The sequence below is a fragment of the Apteryx mantelli genome, chromosome 12, assembly GCF_036417845.1.
Source record: "Apteryx mantelli isolate bAptMan1 chromosome 12, bAptMan1.hap1, whole genome shotgun sequence".
NCBI lineage: Eukaryota > Metazoa > Chordata > Aves > Apterygiformes > Apterygidae > Apteryx > Apteryx mantelli.
Window position 1 is genome coordinate 19600125 of NC_089989.1, and position 12853 is coordinate 19612977.

The window sequence follows — 12853 nt, forward strand, 5'->3', positions numbered from 1 at the left end:
AAAGACCTATGTGCAAAATTAAATTCTAGCTGCTGCTTTGTATTTCCAGTTAAAAGAAGGAGAGAAGCAGGCATTCACATAGTGCAGGGTCATGCACCAGTTATGTCTTATTAAGTATTCCAGCCTTCCTTAAGATAAGCATCACATATGGGTTCTTTTGCAGTTAGCAGTTAGTTGCTTAAAGAGAGATAGGTCTGGATAACACCCCTTCTGTCTCTGAGGGCCCTCCTGGGCTGATTGACAGGAACACGTACTGCAGGGAACAAAATGCTGCTAAAAGGAAAAGCAAGATTACTTTCTCAAAGGGGCCAGCGGGGTCATTTCTTTGTGACGTCTCCCGCTCGCCGTCTCTGGTTGAGGGAAAGAAAGAGGAGGAGTGACATTTTCTTTTCCTAATAAAACACAGGACGTGTTGAGGAGCTGGTTTTTTATTTATGACGACTTTCAGTGAATTCAAAGTCAGGACAACAAGATAGATTGCTTGAAGTAAACATGGCATTTTGAGGGTTGAATTCCAACCCCAGGAACCAGGCCAGTTTGAAGCCCAGCACAGAATCGACCCTACTAGCAACAACTGGTTTCAGTTAATAGCTTGATTCAAGTTTTTATGTTGTTTTTTTGGAAAATTAGCAATAAAATGTCTGATTTTTATTGATCATCTTTGGCTACCACACACCAGTGGTTGACAACATTCAGCTTGGTTTCACCTTGGGCAGACCCATCAGGTGTTTTGACACTGTGCTACTCTGTGTAGTGTCAATGTGGCCCATGGGATCGCTGGGTTTTTCAACACAAAGATATTTCCCTGAATTCACCTTTTCTTTTCTGTTTGCTCCCCTATTTTTAATCAGTAATCTCCTCTCTGCCAATACAAAGGGAACACCTCTGGGTTTTCTATTTTGTGCCATGCCAAATCTCCTCTCTACTAAAATGGTTTCAAGCTACGTTTCCCTAATGTTGTCACATTTAATGATGCTCAAGAACTTCTATTTCTGTAGCTCCTGCAAAACCTTCCCCACTGTTTCAGCATCCCCCCAGTGCAAAGCCATGCCAGGAATGGTCCATCTCCCTGATTTTCCCCTGTGCTCCAGCCTATTCCTATAACAAAGCTGCAAGGTCTGTTTGGCTTGTGCTAAGCTAGAAGCAGCCAGGCACCAGCAGAGGCTGCAGATACCAGAACACCTCTCCCAGTTAATAATCTCAGGTTGAGAGTGTTTCCCTTCCCAGAGACCTCTGTTAATCTGCAAATGGCAGTGTCAGCAGATAAGCATATCATCAGCTACTGGATGCTCACAGTTCGGTTCTTGCTATTTTTCCCTAACTGCTCTTACCTGGTGCCAGGATTTCACTGCTCAGCTTGCTCCTTCCAAAATGCAAGGTGGTGGTGCGGAATCAGAACTGTATTAATAAGCATCTATTTGACATGAAGCTCCTGTTCTGATTAAAAAAATAAATCTGGCGAGGAGGCAGGAAAGCCATGCCAACAACTAGCTTTTCAGTGAAAGAAGGGAATTAGCAGTCCCTAAATAGAGGGGCTAAGGTAGATTGAGAACGTCAAGTCATTGATACTTTATAAGGTAAGCATAGTTATTTTTATGCATTCCTTTGCAGCATGAATGCAGATGATGAAAAGTATTCATGGGCCAACTGAAACAAAAATAAAAATGAAGAGATATCTTGATGGTAATTTAAACCTTAAATGGTGGAAATTAATTAATCCACAGAGACAACCAGAAGTATTTAGATGATACTGCATCACAACTCCCCCCCCCCCACTAAACAGAAAAAAAAAAAAACGATTTCACAGAAGATGAACATTTTGAAAATCATCCTGACTTTTGCCCTAATGTACCTGCATGGATCAATATTGCTGGAGCAGGACAGGTCTGGTCTGATGCATGTAGTTGCCCACATGGCCCTCTGAACAAAGCACAGCTGTGTCTAATTTAACTTGTATGTACTGCTGCAAACGCACCGCTGTTCTGGGGTGCTCCAACCCCGATGCTGCTGACGAACAGCCTGGACATGCTACTTCCGAGTCTCCTTCTTGTTGCTCTCTTCTACATATACTGAAGTGCTGCATCTTGAGAGAATTTTGTATGCTTTTTCCATTAGGCTAAAAAACTCTTGGTCTCACTCACCTTGTTGGCGTATTATATATGGTGTAACTCCTTACAATGACAGGGCAGTGGGAGAAGCTCAGCAGATCAAAAGAGTGAGGGAAAGGCAAGGATGCTCAGTTGTGACAATTACTATCAAGTGCTCTATTAAACGAACCAAAACAAAGAGCTTTGGCTCAGAGGAGTCCCTGTGGGTTTCTGCTGCAAATCGGGAATTAAATCCATCTCCAGAACCCTGTGGCAGAAGGGTTCCCAGCAGCCAAAGCATTCTGCGTGATAGCAGAGAGCACAGAGGCCACTTCAGTCCAGGACCTGTCTGATGCTGAAACTTTCCCCCCCATCCCATAAATAATACACCATAACAAGTCACTACTGACTGCTGATGTTTTGGTGGAGCAAGTCACAATTGGCTAGGCTGTGGAGAAGCACGCACTCCCCTAAACCTGGAGAGGAGGCTGGCAGGAGTTAGCGTGGGAAGGATTTAGTGCAGAAGACTTTTTCAGTTTAACAAACATACTTGTTTAGTGTTAGAAGAAAGCAAGTTAGTTTTTCTCTGCAAGCCTTCACTGTTGTTGCATGACATCATAATTTCTCTGCTCTTTGGATGCATACTCCAGTCTGGTTTCTGTAAAGGGTCTGTAAAATCAGAAGATGTCCACAGTAGGGCCAGAACTCTAAGTTCCTAGTGCATGAAAACATACATCCCCAACTGGCAGCTAACAGGGTTAAAACACTCTCTGATTAAATGAAAGCATCTTTAATTAGTTTAATTGACCATGCCTCAGCCAAGACCATCTGCTCAGCAGCATTTGCCTGCTCTTTGCAGGAACGATTGATCAGCCATAGCTAGAGAATATAGCATTAGGCTACATCAGATTTATTTTGTTTAATAGAAGAGCTAATTTGCTTTAAATTTAATTACAGGGGCCAAGATTGCTCTGTAAGTCCATAACAGCACAGAACATAAGCTGATCCTACAGCTAATGAACGCACACATACATCCATACATGTTCTGTACAAATCAGACACCCAGTGCTGAAAGCTTAGTGGAGCGATTCAACTCTGAGGAAGAGCAGTTACTGCATTTTACTCCCCAAAACGCAGAGGCCACGTGGCGCACCACTATTCTAGTGGTGTCACTTAGTCGCCCCTACTCCAGCCCCATCCCTCTCGAACCTGCTGTGCTCTTCCCAGGCCTCCCTGCCAACCTGTGTTTGATGCTGGAGAAGACCAAAGCTCATCTTCCAGAGCACAGGGCTCGTTTGCCTTCACGGCACATGCAGACGTCTCCTCTCCGCCACCTTGCCTGCTCCCCTCTGAGGTTTTTTATAAGGATGCTAAACACCACATTGCACAGGGGCACCATCTCTACAACACACGGGACCAACAGGAGCAATCGGAGGATTGCTCTGTGCTTCCCTGGGCAACCTCTGCAAACAAATGTGCGACCTGCTCTCCAGAACAGGGAAACCTGGAGCTGCGGGTTGAGCCATAAATCACGCTTGAGACGCTCATCTGGTCTCTGCCCTTGCCCCTTCTTCTCAGCCTCTCCTTCCTCCCACTCACCCATGCAAATGCAATTCTTCAAAATACCACATCCTTAGCTGAGGAGGAAAGCCAATTCCCCCTCTGCCCAAACGACTGTGTGTATCTACATGTTATTATTATGAAGGGGAAATTTCATTCACTTGACAAAGCTTTTTCCTTTTTCAATTTCACTTCCAGCGTTAAATCACTACAGTCTTTAGAAGATCCTCGAGCACTAACAGGCATGCTGCGCCTGCCACTGAATGCTACAAGAGTAATTACAACCCTGCAGAAGGCTCCAGGCTGCCATTTCTGTTTCCATGGAAATAAATACTGAATTACTGAAAGCAGAGTATGATGCTTTATGGATTTGGAGGATTTTGATCATCTTAAAATCACCTTAACCCATTTTTATTGGCGGTGGCTTTGTTTTAAGTGGAAGATAGCATTCTGAGTGCAGAAATAGGAGGAGGAACCAAAAGGCATTTTGAAGAAGTGAAAGGGGGGAAAAAAAAAGCAATGGGGTCTGGCCAGCGCTCTGGGAGGTGCGAGGGGGATAGCGGTGCTGGCTGAAGCTGCTGTTTATCCGTGGTGTCCTGGTATCCAGGTGGGACTGTCTGGGCGAGAGGAGCCCTCAGAGGCCGGCGTAGTGCTTGCAGTGAGCACCGGGCGGCTGCTGCTGCTGCGTCTGCCTTGCCCTGGCTCCAGGATTGAAGCAAACCCCATTCCCTTTCAGAGGGGGTCCTTAAAGGCAGCATTAGTGTTTAAAGGTCCAGAACTGCAGATGGCCACTTCAGAGGCTTTGAGCTTCACGATGAAGTTACAATAAAAAGGAATTACTTTGTGTTCTTCAAAAATTGTAATTAGGAAGCAGAGGAGAATCTCTGATACTCAATATCCATATCTCTGAATCAGCGATACACAGAGATGCATATAGACAGGTAACTCCATGGGGTGTGTAATGACCCTGCAATTCTCATTGCAAAGCTTGGCTGGGAATTTTTGACCAGGAAAAAAAAAAAAAAAAAAATTAAATACTTTGTTTTGGGAGGATATACATACAAACCTAATTTTTGGTTTGAGGTCAGCTTAACTTTCATCTAGCTGTCTGAGCTGTTACAGTGCTGCATGGGAGCTTCTCTCCTTACTTGTTTCTGCCCTAAACTGGTCTACATCTTCCAAGTACCACTGCAGCATCTCTGCAACGCATTATGGCTCACCGGAGTAAAACACACCATGGTGAATCAGGCAACGAAGTTCAGGAAACCACCTGGCTTGCAGAGATGAAAGAGGGACAGAAGGCAAGTTACCACCTCAGAGAATCATTTTTAATATTGAATTGAGCTAAAAACCAAACATTTGATTCAGGATAGAACTTCTAAATATTTTTTCTGCTAACATTTCTGAAACCGTCTTTTTTGGCAGGGGAACTTTCTGCTTTGCGGGAAATGTCAGCCTTCGGACACAGTACCCTAACTCAGCTGCAAAAATAAATGTCAAAACAGTGAATTCCAATTTTAAGCCAGCTCTGGTCAGTAAGGTTTAAGTTGAAATGCTTCCTAGCTAAAAATCACATGTTCCCCAAGACTTAAGAAACAATTCTACTTATGGCAATCCGTGGTTTTCACCGCCTTAAGTGTACCAGCCACTAGAAAGGGGTGAGACGTGGTCTGTGATGTACTACATACATGTATGTGCACTCCTCTCTGACGTTTTTTAGCTGTTACCACGATGACCAGGACTATGCATTCAAGGAACACGACCTTCAACCATGTTCCTCTACATATTACTCAGCAGGTTTGACAAACAAATCTAGCTATTTGTTTTTAAATCAAACATCTACAGGAATTGGATGGAACTGGAAGTTTAGCACAGCCATTTTTCACCTTTAATGGGAATGCCACTATATAGGGGACACTTAAGGCCCAGAAGAGAAAAAACAGTCTGATTTTGAAGCCTGAGAATTTAGACAATGTTGATACACAAAACGAAGACTTTGGCCAGAGTCCGAGCTCTGCAGTGACAGCCTGAGAGTACAGCGCTTCCTCTGAAGCAGGAGGATGGAAGTGTGCAGCTTATCATAGATTTGTTGGACATCAGCTACTGCAACTGGATTAACTGAACAAGCGCTGTACTATAGTTTTCTCTTCTCAGTATGCCTAAAATTCACTTTCAAACCCAGTATGAGAGAGGAAAGTAAATCCCTGCCCTACAAATGGGGAAAAACAAGACAGGGAGAACAGCGCAGTCTGATTTTCAGAGATGTTGTTGCAATTTAGCTATCGTGAAAGTCAGTGGGAAATGAAGGGCCAGCCCCCAAGGAGAAGCTGACTGCAGCAAAGGCCCAAGTTTGGCATTGCCCAGCACCTAAGAAATTGCTCCTGTGTGACTCTTCCACAGTCGCAGGCTAATTTTGAAGCAGAAGAGCTAAACCCAAGTCTCATCAATGGGTTCTGGACCAGAAACCCAAGACTCAAACATGTGTCTTCCTCCCCAGTAGAGTACGAACACCCCTTGCACAACAGAGGGGCTCACTATTACAACTGGAGATATTCAATTCCTACGCTGACTCTACCAGAGCAGAAACACCAAGCCACATAACGTGTATTATGCAAAAAACCTAAGTCTGTGTATTTTTCAAAATGTTCTGTCAGAGGCCTTGCTTAACAACGCTGTTATCTTCACAGTTGTTCTGCTACAACACCATTTCACATCTTTGTTTCCTAAAAGCCTTTCCAATCACATCAATCCCTTTTGCTCTGTTGCTGGCTCAGATCCTGCTACATCACTTCTATCACATTAATACATTTATCTCATGCGACCTGAGGATGTTGTATTAAAAAAAAAATCCCTTTAGAAATCATCCTTCTCCTAAACAAATAATATTTTATTTCCAAAGTGTATGAAAATACAACCCCAGTGGTATAATTGAGTACAATGTGACAGCAGGCTGCACAAGAGAAAAGCACCTTCTTCCAGAGAAGTTCAAGCAACTGTTTGGGGCTCTCAGCACCATTCCTGCTATTTCCTTGCGAGAACAATAACTAAGCAAAGTCTTCTTGCTCCTTGCCTCCCAACACAGCCTCTGGGCACAGACTTTCATTCCACGCAGCAGAAACAGGCAGGGATCACTTAGCATTTAACTGCTATGGGCACTGTCACTGTGAGCAGGAGTCCTACGCACACGCCAGGAGAAGGCAGCTCGACCACAGCCTCCCTCGAAACCTCACCACCACTGGAAGCTGCATTGCTTTGCCCTGTAAGGCGGATCAACAGGGCAGAGAAGAGCTTCAGAGACCCTCTTGAACTAGGCAGAGCATCTACCACCTTCCATGCTAGCAGACAGCAGAACTGAAACCAATTCCCATGCCTGCCCATGACAGGACAAAGAGGAACCGGTTTCTGCATCTTGGGTCACACAGTCTTTCAGCAAACTCTCACCCCACTCCCCTGTCATGAACTTGGGTTTAACAGATGGACCTGGCCAGGGAAGAGCCACACCTGAAGAACCAAGTTGTTGGCTTTTACACATTGGAGCTGACTCTTTCCGTAGTTAAGCTCCTGTCTGGCAGCCTGACTTCCTCTTGCAAAGAGCCAAAGGCATCCGTGCCTTTCCCATGCTGTGGGCTTGCTGAAAGCAAACCACCACCACGAATGCCTCAACTTAAAACCAGGCCAGCCTTCGCCATTGGGGTAACAGGGCAGGGAGAGCCAAGGTCTCGCTGAGCGGCCTCAAACCCAACAGCGAGCAGTTGTGACTGCAGGCCCTTTGCACCAGCTCCCCGACGAGCGAGGCAATATGGGAGACCGAGCTGCTTTGCTTTTCTGAGCACAGGTGATTGACTGATGAACTGCACTAGCAGCACTGTACTGTCAGGCCTGAAAGAGTAGTAGCATTTGGACAGCCTGTCAGCAGAAATGCACCATTTCCTAATTCCTCCCATACACATCAGACAAGCGTAGGTCAAAAATAGGTATAGCTCACAGTGCATTAACCAGTGCTGGAATCATCATCATTACTTCCAGATTAATCTGTAAAGTTTGCTCAGTTTGAGAGCAAAGCCTACAATGGATACCATCACAGGCTCCAACCAGGGTCCACGATGGGCTCTTAGGGCAGCTACCCATACACCACCCAAGGGAGGCATGCAAACGTATTAATCACCCACACATACACAACTTGAGCCTGCATGGTGTTTCTGTGAATGTTAAATTTCAGCATATCCAGGAAAATGCCAGACAGAATGTTTTCCCTTTACTTAAAGCTTATTCCCAAACAATATATGAAATATTTTTTCTTAGGAAACAGGCAACAGAAGCTTCAATCAAGTTATTATGAAAAGGATTTAAATTGTACTTCCAATTAACTCTGTCCTGATGAGCCAAGAGTCAGACTATAGTAATTTAACTCATTACCCTAACAGTTTTATTCAGCCAGAGTCAATGCGTCTTTAGACTAACTCCGACTGAAAGGTAATCTGGACTGAAACAAAACAACACGATGGAAATAAATTACCATTTTTAGATGTTATGGGGCTAGTGCCATGAAGCTCCAAGGGAGTGCTTTGTGCTGCAAGTGCTGCTGTAAATGCAGGCAGAGAGGTGTTTTGAAACCCACTGGGAAAGGGAGCTCACCGCTGACTTGCAGGGCAGGTTGACAGACTGGCAGAGGTGGTTACCAAGATTGCTTGTCAAATGGAGAAAGTCAAATGAGGCGGATGAAAATTTATGAAGATTTAAAGGGAGGGGGAGAGAAGCAGGAAGAGACATAACACACAAGTGTTTCCTGGTCCTTCCTCACCATAACAAGCACATACATACAAAACATCGACCCATTCCTCCACGCTCTGACTGCTCCCGGGACCTCTCGTTCTGCAATGCTGTATACTCCATTTTTCTCTCTCTGGATGCCTCTGTTTTCCGTGCTCTAAAGTAGGCAGGTGCCTCTGGCTGTCTAATTGGCGTCCGACCTCACAACTTGGAGACACCACCAGTGCAGAGGAGCTCAGCACAACCCCAGGGCTATAACACGCCTGGAAGAGCTTCCCAGCCACAAAGGGCAGCGCCCAGGACTCACGTCTCCACTCCAGAGCAAACCCAGATGCTGCTGAGGCTTTGAAATCTGCCCGGTGTCAACAAGAGCTTTTGGAGTTTTAGTAGAAAATAATTTGCTACTAAATTGTGGGAAGGAAAGAGCAAGTTTCCTGCTTCAGGGCTGATGCCAGCCCCTCACGGTGACAAGTCGGGAGGATGCTTTCCCGGGGGCGAAGGGGCAGGCTGCCGAATCACTGCTCGCTGCCTGTCATCTTCCACTCTCGCCTGCAGCTCTGCTGCAGAAAACACTCCAGGCGAGCGGCTGGCAGCTTTGACCTATGCTGGGAGCTCCCCATACAAGCTAAGCAAACAAAAGCATTTTAAGAAACAAGGGGGTTGCTCTAATGGGCATAGTCAGCGCTGATAACACGACTGTGATAACACAGCTGGCTTTGAACTGAGGGTCCCCACGGCAAAGCCTGTAGTTTCCCCGAGTCCTCACTGCTCCTGCGCTCATCTCTGCCTGGTCAGAGGCAAACAACCCAGTTCTTCTCAGTCGGTACAATTGTGCCAGCACGTCTGAGCTTTAAAAAGACTCGGTTTAAGGTTTTGAAGGACCTTTCCTCACTGCAAAGTACAGTCTGGGATGGAGGAGCATGCAGAGGTTCAGCTAGGTCCGTGTGGAGAGCAGGGTAAAGTGTGGGTAAGATCCCAGCCGTGCAAGAAAATCTAGGCGCTAGTGGAGGCTCCCACCCTCTACCGAACCCCTCTGACACCAGCTCTGAGCTGCCTTTCCTATGGAGTACAATGGAGAACGATGAGGAGGAGGGGACATCAAGCAACATGCTCTGGCCTCCATCCCCCACATGGAAACTCTCACCCCACATTCAGGCTCCGTCCGGGGGCAATGGCATTTAACTGTACTTGCTGTGCTTCAGGAAAACACCAGACAGCAGAACTGTTTCTGGCGAAGGCTAATGGTGCGGCCTTGCAGCCTTCTGAGCCGTGCCTTACGTAAAGTCCTTTCCCTTCTGCACATCTAATCCTCACTAGCCAGGTATTAAAAACAACAGAGTAACTCCCATGCTAATACTCACTTCCAGCAGGGATCATGTCATTCTCTAAAAACTTAAATTACAGGTTTGCTGCCTCTGAGCATTACAGAAGACCGAACTAAATCCTTCATTTCCAGAGTAAAACTAGGATCTACTACAGGAAATGGGTTGCTTGATGCAACATGGCAATTTGCAGAGAGCAGACCCTGCAAATTGCCACTGGGTTCACTGTGTCAACCAGAAGGGCTCTCACACATGGACATCATCTACAAAGCTGTGCAACGATGATTAGACAGCTTCCTGCAGCACTGGGAACCAGAAAGCAAGAGGGCAGGATCACAGACACTCACACAAACCGGTCTACTTCATTAGCTGAGCACAGGTCAAGGCAGGATGACAGACAGAGTGCTTGAGTGGGTCTAAGTTAAAAAAAAAAAAAAAAAAAAAACTGCAAAACTGCAAAACTGACTCAGCTCTCAACTCACCACTGAAAATATTATGGTTTTATTTTTAAAGAAGTCCTCCATCAGAGGACAGAGGCAAGAAATCTGCTTTGAAAACGGAATTTATGAGGACTGATGCAGACCTTGCTACTGCCTTTGCCACAAAGACCTCTTACTCAGGGACATTTATTATCCTCTCCTGCCTCTCACATAAAGGACTGAGATGAAGAACAACAACAACAAGACAATTAAGCTGTTTACAGGGGAAAACCAGACTCAAAACGATTTTCTATCATTTCTATCTCTTGAAATGCATTGGAAATGCCTGGACAGAAGAATGACAGAATTAGTCTTGAATGTATTAATTGCAATGAGAAGTTGAACCCCTAACTTAAGAGGAAGAGATCAAGGTCTGCTCCCCCTCAGAAAGCTTTCCACAGGGTTATCTTCCCCTTCTCTACAACTCTGACATCCTTTATCCTGTCTGCAATATTTATATCCAATAGCAGGGGGCCGTAATTTGGGTCACTGGCAGCCTGGACAGCCGGTGACACTCCTCAGCAAGAGCTGCTGCAAATGCAAGAACCCAGAACAGAGTCCCAGTTCAGTACCCCTAGAAAAATGGTTCTTACTGGGGCCTCGTGGAAGGCACTGGGGAACTATGAAGGGAGGAATTTGCCAAAGCTTATAGTGAGGCTGTGGAAGAGAGAGGAAAGGGAAAGGTTTTGATTTCTCTGGGAACTCTTTGTAGAACTGGAGCAGTCCCAAGGCTGTGGAGATTTGGGCCAATCTTCTCTCCACTGAGGAGCAAGGAGCCATGGGAGCGGAGATGCGGTCTGCGGGCGTACCACCCTCCTCACCCACAGGCTGCTCTGCTGCTCCCCCCTGCTCCCGCTTTCACTCGCCTCTGCTCACCAGCGCGGGGCCTTGCTGCACCAGGAGAGAGATGTGGCCTCCTCCGGGGTCTGCAGGCACGCAGGGAGGGAGATCCAGCTGTTGCTTAACAACCCTCTGTGTCACCAAGTGCATTCGGGGGTCACAGAGGCTCTCCGTACTTAAGGATACTCCATACAACCTCAGGAAGCAAGTTTGTGTAAGACATCCACCCGCAGGGCATCTGAGCTTCACATACTAATAAGGTTACCACAGGCTGCAATAAAGTACTTCTGTCAGTTAGACTGGTGATGCGACAGCGTAAAGGCAAGCAAATCGCAGCAAAATAGCTCGCTTAGTGTGACCACTCAGTGACATCTCACACGCCAAGGGCAGCTGAAGGAGGGAGATGTGCTCTTCTCTTGAACATCAGTAGTTACGTGCAAGGCCACAAAACCAGTTTATTACAGTAACACTGGGGAGCTGGAGAGCCCCCTCCTTGTCTGTTGGATAAACTAACTGTGTGTGTGCATCAGCAGCCTTCAAAGTGCTTTATCACAACAAATTGTTCCAGGAAAGTACTAGCTTTACAATTCCTGGCCAATTAATGGACCAACTGGGAGGTGTATGCGTGGCTCAGTCCAACATTTGGATATTTAGAGAGCAAAAGTCACCTCAAAATGTTCAAAGAGAGTGATGGATCTGAGCTGGCCTTAATCCACGAATTCCTTCCCAGTGGTTAGAGGTGCCTCATGTCAGTCATGATGGTGACTATATAGAGACCAGTAACATATGGAAGAACATTCTTAAGTGGCACCTTAGATTTGCATACTAGTATAATCAAATTATAGCTATGATTAAATAAAGCTTTACTCTTGCCTAAACCTCATGTTGTGTGAGTATTCCTGGCAAAGAATCTGGCTAGCTCAGTGGGAGCTGACACTTAGGCCCCATCAAAGACCTGCTCATCCACACACACAGCTGGGGGAATAAGATTTTCCCTTCTCAGCAATCCTTTGAGATTTCAAGACAGAAAACCTTCTAATAACCATCTGAAATAGCTGCAAAAAACCCCTAAGCAACCAACCAAGAGAAAACAAACACACGCAAGAGAAAGAGGCCCACCTGGATCGCCAAGATGTAACTGGCAGCACAGAAATCCCAGCATGAGTCAAGAATGCCTTTCCTCATGGAAGTTCTCTCAAAAACAGTCTGATTAGACCAAAGTTCCCATTTTGTAACAGTGACGTTTTCACTGACAACCATTTCCTTGAATAAACCCCTTCCATTTCCACCCAGCCTGGGAGAAGGCTCTTACCTGACAAGCATTGTACAGAAGCTGATGCTCAAATTTCTTGATCCCCAAAATGTTCTGGAACATCTCGTAGAGCTGCTCCTTGCTGAGGATGAGCTCTGAGGCAGCGCTCGCCGTCATCCTGGCCTGCTGTTTGCGGGGATCCTCTTCACCGCGGTAAATAGCATCAAATTTTGCCATCCAAGAGCTCAGGACTGTCTCCTTGCTGAGGCCATCAATTTCTGGCAGGCTGCGCACTCTCTTCTCAATGTGCTTCTTGAAGACTTCCCGGGAGTCGTTTGCTGAGCACCCTCCGCTCTGCACCATCCTAGCAACGCGGTCACTTTTTAGAAATACCTGCAAGGAAAGGGTGACTTCAAATGATGTCAGTTTAAAAAAATCCTCCTTGCTTCTGAAGTACCAGCAAACCCCATTTTCCCTAAAGGGAAAACCACTAACTCATTGCCTGTATGCTTTCTGACTTCCCACGTGACCACCACATGTTGC

At 46.0% G+C, this 12853-nt stretch overlaps 1 protein-coding gene across 1 annotated transcript in view; it reads right to left on the reverse strand.

The window, feature by feature from the left end:
* The window catches only part of CADPS (calcium dependent secretion activator), a 246120-nt gene that overhangs the window by 178780 nt on the left and 54487 nt on the right, over positions 1-12853 (reverse strand). Inside the window, exon 3 of the mRNA XM_067303622.1 lies at positions 12371-12703. Coding sequence (XP_067159723.1) covers positions 12371-12703 — 333 coding nt within the window. The remainder of the gene's footprint in view (positions 1-12370; positions 12704-12853) is intronic.